The sequence below is a fragment of the Python bivittatus genome, unplaced genomic scaffold (genome assembly GCF_059951505.1).
Source record: "Python bivittatus isolate LINGU-HERP-01145 unplaced genomic scaffold, Pbiv_v1 ctg000340_np1212, whole genome shotgun sequence".
Lineage (NCBI taxonomy): Eukaryota > Metazoa > Chordata > Lepidosauria > Squamata > Pythonidae > Python > Python bivittatus.
This window is the reverse complement of record NW_028277056.1, coordinates 20,007,237-20,023,999: the sequence shown is the minus strand read 5'-3', so window position 1 is coordinate 20,023,999 and position 16,763 is coordinate 20,007,237. Positions and strand designations below refer to the sequence as shown.

At 37.9% G+C, this 16,763-nt stretch overlaps 1 protein-coding gene across 1 annotated transcript in view; it reads left to right on the top strand.

Moving 5' to 3' along the window:
* MICU2 (mitochondrial calcium uptake 2) overlaps positions 1–16,763 on the top strand; it is an 82,665-nt gene that overhangs the window by 23,735 nt on the left and 42,167 nt on the right. Inside the window, exons 2-4 of the mRNA XM_007430605.3 lie at positions 12,907–13,054; positions 15,824–15,855; positions 15,967–16,042. Of these exons, the coding sequence (XP_007430667.2) occupies positions 12,907–13,054; positions 15,824–15,855; positions 15,967–16,042 (256 nt within the window). The remainder of the gene's footprint in view (positions 1–12,906; positions 13,055–15,823; positions 15,856–15,966; positions 16,043–16,763) is intronic.

The window sequence follows — 16,763 nt, the reverse complement described above, 5'->3', positions numbered from 1 at the left end:
GCAGAGCAGTTTTGACTGCAAAACCTACTCTGTGAGTTCTGTTGTCAGTCTGTGGTTTCCTTTTTCAAAAGAACATATATCCACTTGCTGCTCCCTGTAATGATCCCTCATCTGCAAGTCTGGTCTCACTGAGTGCAGCAATGTCAATGCTATAATGGCAAAATTCAGCTGCTATGAGTACTGTTCATCTTTCAGGCCTTGACACCTTGTCTCTATCCAGCAAGGTGCGGACGTACCATGCTCCAAAGATGAATTTTCTTTGATTTGTTTTTCTTGGTACTCGACTGCTAAGGAGACAATCTGCCAGCCGCAGTTAGCTAACGAGATGTTGTGGGGCAGGCAATGTTTAGGGTACCTTTTCTAACCCCCTCCCTCATGCAAGGGTGGGCAGTGCTATCCTAAAAAGGGCTGACCGGTCGCCTTGAATGCTGCCAGACATCTCTGCTGCCCTGGGTACTGAGACAAACAACCGCTGGTCCAAAGGCCTCCTATGTGAAGGTTTGTGACTACAGCTGCCAGTGGTCATCTCCACCTGTTGTTTTGCTACTCCCCCATTGCCACAGGGGTCAACAAATTAGATTTGGACTGAGATGAATTGAAGTTGGGTTGTAGATGAAGATAAAGATGAATTGCACAACAGAAACCTGTGCATTATGGAGTTTTAAGTGGAGCAGCTGTTGCACAGGGGCAGTCCCACTCTCTTGGTAGAAGAGACCTTAGTCCAGTGGCATGGACAACCATTATGGCTGGAGGCCTCTCCTGCTGCAGTGGATGACTGGATGTCTAATGTCTTGTGCTCTCAGTGTTCCAAAATGTCTGCTGGGCCTGCCTTCTTAACCATTGGACTGTCGTTTGGTCTCCTCTGCACAATCTGCCAGGGCCAGACTATACACACTGGAATAGACAAATCCCCTGTTTCGGGAAGGGTCAAAGACCCATCAGCCACCCTCACCTGCTTTGGCCTGTCTGCCGAGACAGTTTACTGTGGTGTAGCTGCTGTGCATGTTACAGCTACGTGGAGCCACAGGTGAGAGCTGGGCACCAGCTAGGGACCAAAGATGAACGAGCAACCCTAAAAAGGAATGGCAGGCCCTGCCACCAGAGGTCCTACCCCTCTTTGGGCACCCATATATCCTATACATACACAAAAGAATGGTGGAAAGATAATTAAATGTAGGAAAAGGTCTACTGTTGAACCATTCAAAACTATTATTTGAAAATTTGGATCTGTCATTGTGTAGATCCAGATCAAAGATTCTGTGTTTGACTCTACCATGGCTTTCTTTGTTCCAAGCATTAGCAGGGATTGGGCCAAGAGGCTGCAATAAGACAAATACATGACTGCACCTTTTTTCCCAGAAGAAGATAAAATTGTCAGCAATGGCTGACTAGACTTAGAGCCCACCCCTCAAAAATGTTTTAGCCAATATTCTCATGCAGGCCTGTACAAGAGTATTAAGAGCAGAGCATGCAGTAAATGATGGCTGATCACTTATTAGGATGGAAAACTACTTTAAAATCAGTGCAAGTGGTGGGTGAAATTAAGCAATATCATATAGTCTATCAAATTGGCGCCCATGTGTCTCTGAAAGTGAGCTAGCTTTTTTGGTTACTGGGAATCAAGCCATTTAGAACCAATAGGTCAAATTTAATGACCAGCTGAATCAATCTCCACCCTCCATAATTAATTCCTTTGTCCTTAGACTCCTTAGGTAAAACAATCTATGAGGGCAATATTAAAATGTAACAACAACAACAACAGCAACAACAAAGGATTCTTCATCAGGAATCCCTTGCTGAAATCTGTTCCAATTTAGGAATTGAAGAACCAGTTTCAGCAGGTAGTCCTCCAAAAAATCCCAAGAGTCATTGCCCTATTAGTTTCTCCTCCATAAGGAAAAATGTAGACATTAACAAAACCTTTGGCTTCCAATTTTCAGCTCTTTGGCAATAGCTAGGGCATAATAGTAAATGGAATGGAGGACATAGTTCTAATTTAAGAATTCAAATAACAATTCTCCTGTGACACATTTACCTTTCAGACTAGGGGTTGTTTAAAGTGAGAAGGGATATTTAGTTTTCCTGCTCTTCAGACTTTTGTTCTCAGATTTCCTCCAAAAATATCCAATGTCAAAATTCCTTAGTAGGCAACTATAAGAAAGGTTGCCAGCCTGCTATATTCCATGAGATCAGCTGAATATTATGTTGAGTACCCAGAAATCATTCAGCAGAAGTCACTTCAAAGTGTCTTACTGTGATGGAAGCAAAGGACCCTAAATCTTGGAAGGGCTAGGTTAATCTCATGGATTCTGGTGTTTGGATTAAAGTCTTTAGGGTGAACTCCCTGATGAATTAATATTTCCTCAGAGGATTGAGATGTATTCAGTTTCATCAGAGAATTGACAATGTAAACATCTTTGGTGTTTTCACTCCTAGGGTGCATCATTAAATTAGGTTCTTCATGTGTTTCACCTCAGGGTATGATAGTAGTTGAAAGATCAGGTTGAGAGGATGGGAGACAAGATGGAATTATCTACAGCAAGTTAAAAGGAGTCATAGTAGTTTTGATGTTAGCAAGGATGGGTTACAGACTTAGAAACTGGATGTTGAGGCAGACTTAATAGAGACCACATTAGGTGCCAAAAAAGAACACAGGTTATTCTTCAGAGATTAGTTAATTGATCACCAGGAGGTACTATGTGACTGGTTTCATCTTTACTGGGACTCCTCAGACACAGGTAGCTGGACATTATTCTAATGGGATTGAACTCACAGACCTTCAGACTTTAGCTAACTATAGCCGCCCAGAGTCGCTTTGTGTGAGATGGGTGGCTATATAAATGTGACATCAATAAATAAAATAATAAATAACTACTGTATATAGAGTGTATTAGCTTTAGGAGCTATCCAGGTGGTGTTGCAGGAGTGGATTTCTAGAAGCACTGCCAGAATTATATACACATTCCACCTTCCCTCAGGCTCTCAGGGAAGAGGGATACAAGTGTTCCCTTATGTCATGCCCCCATGTATAAAGTTTTACATGACTTTCTTGGAATTCCCTTTCCCTTTCTTGGAATGACCCCCTCCCCCAAGAGTGGGGTGTAGAGGCCTTCAGATATTAGAAGATTTAAAACCAGCTTGGTCAAGAAAGCACAAGATGTGTGAAAGAAATGTTAATTTCAAATATCCAAATGTCCAAGTACAGTTTTGTGTCTTTGCTCCAAGGTGTCTTTCATGTCCGAAAGCTCCAAAAGTAAAACAATTTTTAAAGATCTGAAACCTTGCAACATTTATTTTTCTTGCAAGATTTTGTCAATTTTGCAAGAGTTCTCAGAAACTGACCACTGGAATCCCATGAAATTTTGGCAAATTTGGGAGCAAAGGGCATTGAGAGAGGACATTTTCATACAAACCCTCAGTTATGGAGTTCTCTCCTTTACAACTTTTGATACATCTTAAGACTTACCTTTTGCCCAGATTTTGGTTAAATTTGTGCTGTTGTGATGTCTCCTTTTCCAGTTTGTTTTTTATTATTGATTTTTTACTAACATCTTGTACCATAATTGATTCATGGTTTAAAATATGAGGGTGTATTGTGTTAAGGGCAGGGAGGCACTTATAGAACAGTTGGGAGGTTTCAAGCCATTAAGTAGAACTTCTCTATGGTTTGTCCTATCCAGAGCACCCCCAGGACTCTGTTGGTGGTGAAAAATGGTCATTGCCAGTAGATTAAATATCTCAGTGGAATGATTTGGCAGAAATGGACAGTGAAATCTGTCCTGAATATTCAGGAAGTAAATATATCCCCAAATAAATGTATATGATGAATCATGGACTTTTGGCAGTAGCCAAAATAGACAGGTCCTTTGAACCAGTCATTGATGACTGATGAGAAATGGGTATATAAGTAGAACAGAAGCTGAAAATAAATGATAAATATGAGGAGAGGGAAAAAGAGACTGTGCAAGAAAGGAATGTTTGTAAATGTGTGAGAGAGAGCAAGAAAGAGATATTTAATTATACTATACTGGAAAAAAACTGGAACTGACAATTCATTTGGAAAGGAACCAAACTTTTAAAAATGTCCCTTCAACAAACATTATAAATTGTATACAAGTGTACATTTTTCAAATACTAGATAATACTCATGAACATTAAATGTTAATAATGAAGGAAAGGTAACACATTATTTATGGTATCTATTAAGATTTGAAGAAATGTATAGTGCCTTTTATTCTCATCTGTTACTGGGTTAGAATTAACAGCCTATAATTTAAGACCCATTGTTCTCTCTGGAGATAAATTAAATAGGTTTAACAGGGTTTGGTGGTACGTAGTATTATACATGTATTGTTACAACTGCCTCTGGCTAGTTTTTCTATGCAGACTAAAAGGAGGAGGAAAATCAATGTCTCTCTTTTTTCCAAATAAAATCTATTAATTTAAGGTGATTTGTTGCTCAAATTAAAAATTAGCTTGCAGAAAATACTGCTGCCTTGAAGCCTATCTCCCTGCAAGTTACAGATTGTGTCTGTGTAAATAATGTTCAGATACAAATTGCTTCCTAGCAGCTGATTAGTTGCTACCTCAATGAAAGGGAAAAACATTTGCGTCACTGGAGAGTTCTTTGAAGTCATTCAAGTCTAATTCATCTTTAAGTATTAGAGAACTAACAATGTTTCCAGTTAACACGAGGAGGGGTCTGACTTAAAACCACAGGAACGTTTATATTCATAATTAAGGTTGAAACCTTTTTCATTGTTACTTCAGTTGATGTCTTGCCACTATGGCATATATGATATATTAGAATACCCGTACTGTTTCTAGTTGCAATAAAATAACTAAACATTAACTGAACATTAACTGAATATATTTTATAGTGTTAATGTTTTGTCTCATGCTAACTTTGTTCAGTGTCCAGTTATGCCTCAAAAAAAGTCTTCTCCCCACACATAAATATACATATATATTAGTTACCAGCTTGAACAAAACTGTTTTTCTAAATGGTTGGGCTCAGTTTAATTAAAATACTTCATTAACTCTGATTTTTTTAAGGAATTAGATTAGTTATTCAAATCAACGTAACATAAACTTTGCTGTATTTGCCATTGCAGTTTTTCTGTTAATTCTATCACTTGTGAAATTTTGACATCTATGTTATATTTGATCTGTTCTTAATACTTAATACCTGGATGAAGCAGATTATCTTAATACAGTATTTAATACCTGGATGAAGTAGATTATCTGGACCCCTTTCAGTCAGAATTCAGGCCCAGATATGGAACGGAAACAGCATTGGTTGCATTTTGGATCACTTCTGGTGGGAACCGAATGGGGTTAGTACATCCTTCCTTGCTCTACTTGATCTCTTTCGGGAGCTTTCAGTACCATTAACCATGGTATTCTTCTGGACCAGTTTCAGGGATTGGGAGTGGGTGGCATGGTTCTCTTCCTTTCTTTGAGGCCGATTCCAGTTGGTGTTGATTGGGAGCAAGAGGTCCTGGTCTCAATCTCTGCTATGTGGGGTGCTGCAGGGTTCAGTACTCTCTGCACTCCTGTTTAATATCTACATGAAGCCACTGGGTGAAATAATCCGTTGCCATGGTATGCTGATGATACCCAGCTAGATCTCTCTGCTCCTGGTGAGCTAAGTGATGTTACTGATGCCTTCTCTCAGCGCCTGGAGGCTGTGGGGGTGTGGATGGGGAACATCAGGCTTCAGCTGAACCATGGCAAGACGGAGTGGCTTTGGGTTTTAGGGCCTTCTGTATATGGGGATTTACCATATTTGATGCTGGATGGAGTTGCACTGTCCCAAGCAGACCCAGTGCGCAATCTGGGGGTTCTCCTGGAGTCATGACTTTGGCAGTGGTGATCAGAAGGACCTTTGCACAATTTTGTGTTGTGAGTCAGTTGCGCCCATTCCTGGATCAGGAGGCTCTACTCTCAGTCACTCATGCCCTAGTCACCTCCCAGATAGACTACAGAAATGTGCTGTACATGGGGCTTCCTTTGAAGACTATCCAGAAGCTTCAGCTGGTGCAAAATGCAGCAGCATGGGCAGTTATGTGTGCTCCAAGAACTGCACACATCAGATCTCTGCTTCATGAGATGTATTGGCTACCAGTTAGCTTCCAGGTCCAATTCAAGATGCTGGTTATGACCTTTAAAGCCCTGCATGGCATGGGACCAGGTTATTTCAGGGACCGCCTCTCCCCAGTTACATCTGCCTATCCCATCAAGTCTGGTAGGAGAGGCATGTTATGGGTCCCATCAGCTAAGGAGTTTCATCAGGCAGGACCTAGGAGGAAAACTTTTTGGGCCGTGGCCCCCGCCCCGTGGAACATCATTCTCCCCAAGGTGAGGCTGGCCCCAACCCTGTTGGCCTTCTGGAAGGCTCTCAAAACATGGTTTTGCCAGCGAGCTTGGAGATCCCATGATAGAGTGGAGCCTGTTAGATGGCTGTATGATAGTTAACTGTTGCACTCTGTATTCTTTGCCACCCTTCTTTTCCTTGTTTTTTATTTTAATTTAAATTGTAGTTTTTAATGGTTTATATGTATTTTGTTTTATTGTGTACACCACCCAGAGTCACTGTGTGAGATGGGAAGCTGTAGAAATGTAGTCAATCAATCAATCAGCCAATCAATCTCCTTCTCCTTCTCAGTCTTCCCTAACTTGATAACAGCATAAAAGAGCTGATTTGGTATAGTGGTTAAGGTGCTGCCTTAACTTTGGGCAAGTCACTCTCTCTCAGCTCACAGGCTTGTTGTTGTGTGGAAAATAGGAGGCAGGAGCACAGCCTTGAGTCGTGCAAGCTAAAGGCAGGATATGAGGAGGAGGAGGAGGAGGAGGAGGAGGAGGAGTTGCTATTGTTGTTGGAGTTATTCTTGGAGTTGCAATCATAATGCATCTAGAAGATAACAGGGCAACAACCCAGACCAAGCTCTGGTAGGAGAAGCAGAAAGCCTCTCTCTCTGCAGGTCCAGCACTTTCACATTATGACATGGATCCTGGGATTTCTTATGCACATCCCATGACTTTGCTAGTTCTAGCCAGTCTCCGAACAAGAGCCATCCACTACATGCCCCCTCCAAGGTCAGTAGGCAGCTGAATCATCAGGTCCAGTCCTCACTGAGACCTAGATGGCAAAAAAAGCAGTTCAGTTCTACGGTAAAGGGTTTTTTTTTAAATTAAAAATAGCATATTGTGATATTCTTCATTTTCTTCGTGTTCAACTCACTAGAGGCTTTTGTATCAATGTATGAGAGGGTTTTAGACTAATGAACTAGCCTTCCCATAACCCCTGACAATTTGAGGTTGAGGCCCTGGATTTAGATGAAGCGCTGATCACGTTGTACGTCACAGTACAGCAGGATAACAGTTACAAGAATTCACAAACGTTCTTTCACCCCTGTACCTTTTACTGATCTTTTTAAAGTTTCTCTTTGATTTTAAAGTATAATGTTATATTAATTGCACTGCACAGAACAGGTTCTATATTCTTGTATCAGGCCATTTATATTTACATTTTCCATACTGTCTGATGGGTATTCATTTTGCCACTTATAAAAGAGATAAAATCATGCCAATCCTGATAGAATAGTGATTTTCCACTTTGTTTTTCAAGCCTGTGAATTTTATCAGAGATCTTCTCAAGCAGGACAGTAGACCAAATCTCAAATATATATAAGGGACCTAATTTTAATGAGAATTCTTACCTTTTACTGATCTTATTTCACTTTGCTTTTTAAAGAACATACAATGTAATGCCGTATTTTTCTGACTATAAGAGGATACTTTTTTCTAAAATCCTTACCCTAAAAACTGAAGGGTGTCTTATTCAAGGAAGTCAGCCGAGAATCGCGCGGTTGCAAAACTGCCCATACTTTGTTTCTGCAGAGAGGCTTCCTCCTATTGCTAGCCTCCAATCACGAGTGAAATAGCTTGTCTCCCAAGCAGACTTCCTCCAATCACGAGCCTGATGTAACTGACGTCAGCTGATGCTGAACAAACCAATTAGAGGAAGGCTGTTTGCAGAGACAAGCTATCTGCAGTTTCACTCGTGCTTGAATGTAATCAGTTATGCAAAAGAGCCTGGAAATAGAGCTGCAGAGAGACGATTTGGACCTCCTCCCACCGAGTGTATCAGGTAAATGTTAACTAATTACTAAATAAAAATGTGTTCTGCACTATCTTTAAAATATTGATTTCTTAATTTTGGGTTGGAAAAGTGGGGGGCGTCTTGTACATGGGGGCGTCTTATTGTCGGAAAAATACGGTATGTATAACTTGGTTTATTCATACAATTACAAAATGTCACCTATTTATTAAATGTTAAAGTATAATTTAATCAGGCAATAATTATGTTTAGTATTTGAATTTACTAAAATATCATTAAATGTTGTTATTATAAATGGAACTATAAGCTGCAAAGTTCTAAGAAATCTTAATTTGTCAAATTGTAAAATCGTAAAACCAAAAGAGACCATCAACATGATAATAAGACTTATATCCTTTGAGACCCAGTCAAATGCAGAAATTTATAAGCCACCCTAGCTAGTGGGCTTCACAGATTTTTTATTGTACAGGGACACAAAAGAGGACAAAAATGTAAAAAGACATAAAATAGTTTGATAAAAGTATGAGAAAAATACTAAGTCCTGCAATTTCACTACTAGCCTCTCCTTTAAATGCTTTTTATGCTGAAGGTAACCATAGTACAAAAAGTGCAATTGCATATGCAGATATGGTCCATTCAGATTCCATGAATGGACTAAAGACAAAACAAGAATTACTTGGCAAAGGCCGTTTGGGGGTGCTTGTGGATCTAAATGTTTCTGGTTTCCCCAACCAACTGTTGGTTCCTCAACTAACAATTTACCTTAAAGCTTCCCTTGCAGCTGTGATGCACTTTGGAGTTAACTAGAAGTACCATAATATTTTCTATATGGGACTACTTTATGCCTAGTCTCAAAACTACAATTGGTGCCAATGTTATGGAACTCCTCATCCCTACTATCTGATCAGTTCTCCTTGTTAGGCATCAGGAAACATTGAATGAATAGGTAAATCAACAAATCCTTTGGCTTAAACCAAATGTATTTTTGCATGAATAGATGCTTTCTTCATTCCTGAAGAAGTGCATTGTTTTAGAGTTTATAGCTATGATAACGAAATAGTTTATTATAAAGATAAATTCCTAGAAACTCTGTTATTAGAAATATATGGTGTATTTTAGTGTTTCATTCCACTGTCACCTAAGCATCTACTGTCTTATTAAAACTTTGAAATATAATGAATAACTTACCACTTTCAAGAAAAAAAAGGAAAAGCATCCCTCCTCTTCAGGAGCAAAGAGGAAATCATCATCATCATCATCATCATCTGAGTTTTCTGTAGCTTTTTATTATTACATTACTCGTTTCAAGATCAAGCAGCAGTTCAAGGGAATTTAAGCAGTCTGATATGAAATCTTTAATATCAGCTAGATGTTCCTTATCAAAATGCAGTAACTCTTCTTGGGTAATTGTGTAAGCATATCTGTGCCAGTAGCCAAAAGGCTTCACTGTTCTTAATCTAGTTGAAAACCATGCTTCTGACTCAGTTTTCAAAATAAATTGCTTCTACTTCTGTTTATTGTTATTATATCAACTTTCTCCAGTCTAGTCTTTGGATGGTAATTTTTTGCTGTTATATCAATAGCTTGGCTGGGAATTCTGAAGTTGTAACATAACATATCTTGAAAATACCTGATTAGCATACTTACACCATAATAGTATTTATAATATATTTATTAAAAAAAATTATAATGGAAGTAAGTCCTATTGAATTTAGTTAGACGTAGTGAAGTAAGTAGAGGAACCTGTGATTGAACTATTACTATTATCTAATTGTTTGCTATTAGAATGTAAAACTTTAAACTGTTCTTAAGAGATGCAAGAAATCTTTGAAGAAGTTGGCATATACTGTACTTATAGTTCAGGTCATCCTCTCCAGCAAAGGGAAGAACTCAGCTCCTCCTCCTGTAGTGAGTACGAAAATCAGTTGCAGTCATGACTTGCTCTTAGGTTGCTGTTGAAGGGCATCCCTTGAGAGTGCCAGCAGTTTGACTGCTTCAGTCATCATTGTCAATGATGTAGGGAGAGGAAACTCCTGAGTCATAAGGAGAAAAAAGCTGAATATTCTGTTTAACATTGTCCATGAAATTTAAGCTAAAAAAGTTTTAGCTAACCAGTAAAGGCATATAAAACATTCACCCAAGGCAAGAGTAAAAGCAGGATTAAGAAGCATTTTGCTTTTGCTTCTGCAGTTTGTCTCTACCTGCTCCTTAGTGCTCTTTGCAGGCAGGCAGGCAGGATTTCTTATATCAGAAAACAAGCCCAAATCATAGGTACATTCCTCATGTTGGTCTTTGTACAGATGCTGTAGTTCCACAGGGCACTGTTTTTGTAAAACTCATTTTCCATCAAAATAAATGGAAATCGGGTGTGCACACTAAACTCAGAGCAGTACTTCAGAACTCTTCATTGGACATTTGAATGCACACCCTCTTTACTTGCATTGCAGGTTAAAAGATCTTCAAAGTGATAAACTTGGGCTTGAGAGACTTCAGACTCAGTTGTTTATAGGAGGATGGAGTAAGGATTTGAATGTACAACTGGCAGTATGTGCATGGTATTCATGTATAATGCTTGGTCCTCATATATTTAGGGGGAGGGAGGGAGGAAATCAATCTTCATAGAGTTGAAACTTGATTTTCATAGGCAACATCAGTGTTCAGTCTAGCTCTCCTGATGCTTATGTCATAATTCTTCTGTAGCTTTCTGCAAATTTTTCCTTTATGGACAACAAGCACAGTTCCTATTCCTATTCTGTCTATACTGGTGGAGTGTCCTTTTGCAGAGCTCTGACTTTCAAACAGGGCAAATAATGATAACAATAATAATAAAGAAGGAAAAAATACAGGATTAAAACGATACAGAAAAGAATACATAGAAAAGAATACATAATGTATAAAGGGTAAGTTCAGATCAGCCAGCCTGGCTTGGTCATAGTATTTGTGAAAGGATTCTTTAAATTATAATTGTTCACAAGCCGAATATGAGTCAGCAGTGTGACGTGATTCCAAAAAGATAAGTGCGTCAATAGAATTATATTTTCAAATGACTGAAAAGAATAGTTCTACTTTATTCCACGTTGGTTAGACCTCCACCTTAAGCATTGTTTCTACTTCTCAGTGGAATTTTAAAAGGATTCAGACAAATTGGAATGGATTCAGAAAAGGGCAGTGAAGATTAACAGTGGATTGGAACTTAACTCCTGGAGTGACAAATTAAGAAAATGGATATGTTTAGCCTTGAGAAGAGAAGGCTGTGAGGAGAAATATAACAACATTCTTAAAATACATCAAGTGGTGTCACACAGGAGAAAGCTAAGACCTGTTTCTCTGTCATTCCAGAATTTAGGGCATAACATAATAGACTGAAGGTACAGGAAAGTGGATTCCAGTTTAGTATTAACAAAATAATTCCTAAGAGTTACAGTATTTCGACAGTGGAATCAGCCACTTGGAGAGGTGGAAGATTCCCCTTCACGGGACATGTTTAACCAGAGGCTGGACAGCCATTGGTTCAAGATTTTAAAATCTATGTCTTTAGCAAAGGGCCCAGCATAAATGGTTATTTCTCACTCTGCAATTCTGTCGTTCTAATTTAACAGGCAGGTTGAATATCTTAAAGTTAATGGCTTTCTATCGCTTGAAGCTATCTGGCTATGGCTATACTGCAAAGTGGATGATGCCTTGACATTCATCTGCTCCCCCACTCTTGACACAGTGACCCTTAAAATAAGGGCTATTTATATCTTTGATAGTGTTGTGCAGGAAAAGCACCATCAGGAAAGGAATTATTGTAATGGGGCCATGTGATGGTGGTTTGGTTTATTTTTGCCACTATTTCCTTCTCATTTATGCCAGTTTTTTTTTACATTGAGTATTTTGCTAATTTAAATCAGCTTTGAGGCATATGGTATGCAGATCAGAACATTGTTTTGAAGCCATTGTTAAATATGTTATCATTGAAGCTATCCTGTTAGAAACCACGTTCATGATGCTGAATGTGGACAGTTTATTAGTCAATGTTCCATTGAAAATTAGAAGTAAAGATTATCTCCATTTTAAATTAACAGATGAAACAGGGTTATGGAAGATTTTTTTGTTTATTCTGAATATTTTGCGGGATATAAACTGACATATTAGAAAGATGAGCAATCTAATAAGAATTCTGAAAGTTATAACTTTGTAACTGCATGATTATAGATCTCCCATCTCAAAGCTTCACGGGATAACTCTAGCTTCTAGCATGATGAGAGAGGATAAATGATTTCTCCATATCTGCCTTCTCCAGAGATTCATCCTTTTATATGCTTCTGCCTTGTTCACTTACACAATTTTTCTCAGCTAAAGAGTCCCAGACATCTTGCCTTATTTGAAGTTGTTCTAGCCCTTTGATTGTTTTTATTGTCTTTCTTTTTATCTTTTCTATCTAGTGATACAGCATTGGCCACCATCTAATGAAGTAGAAGACTGCAGTATATTTAGAATTAATCAGATCTAAAGCATTGTTTCCATCTTATCCAAGAGTTTGGGTAGTATTCAGGAAAGCCTTCGACAATACATATTCAGGAGTATTTTTTTAAAAAATGCACGCCTACAAACCAACAAACAGATGTGTGCATAATCTCAAACGATCTTTTTGACAATTGCCTTAGTCTAAAATAAGTATTTGTTTTGCAGCATGCAGCAGTGATACAGTTTCAGATCTTGTTCTGTTGCTGAGTCATAGCCAGGAATTATAGTTGTGTACAAATTTACCTGTATTTGCCATATTCTTTCCTGTCTTTTAGAAGGAAGATGCTGTAGATGAAGAGATGGCAGAAAAGCTTTCCATTCGAAAGCAACGTTTTATGCAGTTTGCTTCTTTGGAATATGAAGGAGAATATTACATGACTCCAAGAGACTTCCTGTTCTCAGTTATGTTTGACAAATCAAAGCGTAAGTGCTATTTTTCTTTCTAGTTTAGTTGACTTGTCCATTTGCCAACTTAGAGCATCCTATTTGATTTTAGTCAAGAGAAATAATAGAAATAAGAATTTATCCTTATTTGTGTATCACTTTAAAATGAGACAAACTGAATTAGATTATGCAGTTTGTTCTGAATGCAGCCTGCAGAGAATAGACTTACAATCTACACTCCCATGCCTGATTTTGCTCTTGGTCATATACACAGATACCTCAGCCCTTCGCCCTGCTAGATATAGAAGAGGCTTCATCTTTTTAAAACAAAGAGAGAAGTCTGTGGAAAGAGGCTGAACAGGAAATGGGGTTTCAGTCTGCCCAATACCCTCTGATGAATATTTGGAATCTCCAAGAAGTTGGAGGAATCTAGGAACATTGAAACAAATGACTGTTTGCTTCAAATTTATGGAAAAGAGTAAAACATCTACTGAGGAATTAATTTTTGTTTTCTCTGTTGTGTTGAGTCTCATTTTCCTTAGCTTTCTGGAATATAAATTATGGAATTGGATGTTTAATTTCAGAATATACAAGGCTACCTGTATAAAGATACTTTTTTTCCTTTAGAATATTCTTGTTATATTTTGCCAGAGACTCACTGTTTTTTGAAGACCAGTGCCATCTTGTGGTCTGTCTGGAGCACTGAATTTTCTTTTGGATTTTCCTTTTTCAACTAAATTTTGTAATTGTTTCCTTTCACATTGAATGTCTACATTTTAATAGTTTATGATAATTTTTTAATGTTTTATCCTCTTTTATTTTTAATAATGTCATTTGATTTGGGGACCTGTGAGTTTGATTTATCTCCAAAGGGGAAGGAAGAGCTGAATCCTCTAGTCACCATGTCTTTACACTACAGAGTCAGGAGGTGGCCCCACTGCAGTCATTTCAGTTTTTGCATTTTGACTTTTTAATGGCCAGAAAGACATTAGGGTGTGTGGATGTCAAGTGAGGTGCCCCTTGGATGATAAATGGTGACAGCAAGAACTTCTAAGCAAAACGGGAGGCAAGGCCAGGACTGATCATTTGCTCTGCCTCTCTGTTTTAAATAACTGAAACGGACAACTCCAAATTGTGGAAAATTCTACCCAGGGTCATTATTAATGCTTCTTTTTGCATTACAACTTTATCACAATTGATTGATTGTGGTGACTTTTAAATAAGTTATATGTCTGTTCTGCCTAAAGAAACACAGGGTACGTGTACTGCATGTAGGAAAATGCTGGTTGAATCCATTGCCATTGAAATACTAATGTCAGGTTTAGTTTGAACATTGGTGGTAGCAGATGATTAGTAGCAGAAAAAAAATTTATATCACAAAGAACTGAATTTATAAAATTTAGATTGCAAAGAAATGTGATGAATGTTTTGACATTCATTTGGTATCTAACTAGAGAGCTATTCAAAAGTTGTTTTTCTGAAAGGGAGCATAGTTGTAATCACTGATTCTGGTAGCAGGTGGGGAATTTCTTTTTCTTATATATGTAAAGCTAAAAGTGACGTTTTGCCTGTAAAAGTGTGCTTTTTCCTGATTGGTGCTTTGTGGGTCTGCTATTTGTTTTTTAAAAGCTATGTAATTGGATGTTTTAAAAAAGGTGGAAAGGTGCAAAAAAGCACCCAGTTCATCTTCTGAGCCAAACTTCCATTGGAACCTAAGCTGTAATAATTTCTGTCCTTTCATTCTTATAACAGCAAAAAAATCAAGCTAGCATTACTTTTTATTGCAGCACACAGATCTTCATAATGTTTTTAATCCAGTTGCATGAGTTTAAAATATATAGAATGAAGTTGTAAATCTGGAAAATAATTGAGTGTTTCATATAATCTATCTATAAATTTATTTGTTTGTTTATTTAATTTCTATAGTTGCCCATCTCATTATCAAAAATATCTAAAGATTGAAAGATATGATGCTTTGTCATGATAGACTATATCCAGATGTCATGATAAGCCGTAGAGCAAATTTAGTTGCAAGTGCAGTTCTCATTCCACTAGCTAGAGGATGCACCGTACAAGTTAACCAAGGTCAGTGTAAGATATGATCACAGAACTCTAGATGTATTTATCCAAAAGTATCCAGAAAATGAAGTTATGGTTTATTTTTCAATATGTTAATGGCTGTATTCTGGGTTAGGGTTAGGGTTAAGAGAACTCAAACCAGTTTCATTTCCACTACATTCACATGGGAGATGGTTAAGGACTAGAAAGGGGGAAAAAAGCTATAGTAGCCACCTGTCTCACATTTAGTCTGGTGCGCTCTGACAAAGTAAGTATTTCTAGTGGTGGTCTTTTATAGTAATATCTTTTAAAATTATTGCAGCCTGATTGCTCTGGAAGATGCGTGTTAGCCACACTAACAGCAATTTCTAGGAATTGTAGTTGAAATATCTGAAGGGCAGCAAACTGGGGAGCCTGCATTAGGGCTGTTTTTCATGATTTCAGTTTTCTACCCATGTGTACATGTAATGAATAGAAAATACATTAGTTTTTTAAAAAGTAAAATATCTAAAACTTTATTATTGTTGTTGTTGTTATGCAGTGTAGGAACGTTTGAACAGATTGTTCCTATCTCTCTTGAACATTAGTTTTTCCTTAGTGTTATGAAATTTTAAATATTTTTAAGCTGTTGGTGGTGTTCAGATCATATTACTTGCAATTTTTCTATTAAAAACATGAAGAAATGCTACAGAACTCAACAAAGCTTTGACTTGAAAATGATTGAGTAGTGTGTTTTTTGTTTTTGGACAGGTAAAACTTTGGCCAAGAAACTGACAAAAAAGGTAGGCAAAGAGCTCATGCTGTTTGTCAAAAGAACTTTTGTTCTTTCTGTTACTTGTTTTAATGGATTCTGCTTTCACAACTAACTTGTCGTTTATTTGGTTTGTTCAAAGGAAGTAGATTCTACTCTAGCAAATGTTGCGAAGGCTAGACCAGGACCAACCTTTTTTAGAGACCTTGGAGACAGAGGTAACAGTTCAGGTTATTGGTGTAATTAATATTAAAAAAAAAATTGCCTGAGCTTTCAGTATGTGGAAATGTTGCTTGAGGTCCAGGCTGCTAGATTAAATATTTTGTGGGAGCTATTTCAAACTTTATTTTAGCTCTAAGGCAGGCAGGCAGGCAGGCAGGCAGAAGATTTTGTGAAGAATTCTGATTAGCAAGAAAACATGAAAGTCTGTAGCTTGCCTTTGCTTCAGGGAAACTAGCATATAAATAATAACAGTTCTGCAACTCATTTTGACAGTACACTATAAAACCATGGGATTATTTAGGTTTCCTAAGCTACTATTGTAAGCCCTTTGGTGTAGACCAAACTCAGACACCAAAGTCATGAATGCTAAAACTCTGAATGTGCCTCCCCCCTCCCTGCCTTTATCCTAAAGAGAACTAGGGAGGGTCCAGTCTGAGATGCTTTCTCAAATTCTATTCCTGTTTTGGGCTGAGATTTCTCTTATCTGACTGTTGCCTTGGCTGTGACTCTTCCTTGAGGCTATTCTCACAGCCCATTACACTAGTTTCCTTGAGAAAGTCTGTCTATATGGACACTGACTTGATGGCACATAATCAGCCAGAAGTTACTAATTGGTTGGAATCTCATTAAGTTCATTTCTGTTCCTTGTTTGAGTAGGAGGCATTAGAAGAGATCTGAGTGTATTTGATCTCCAAAATATGGCGTATTGGTCTTTAA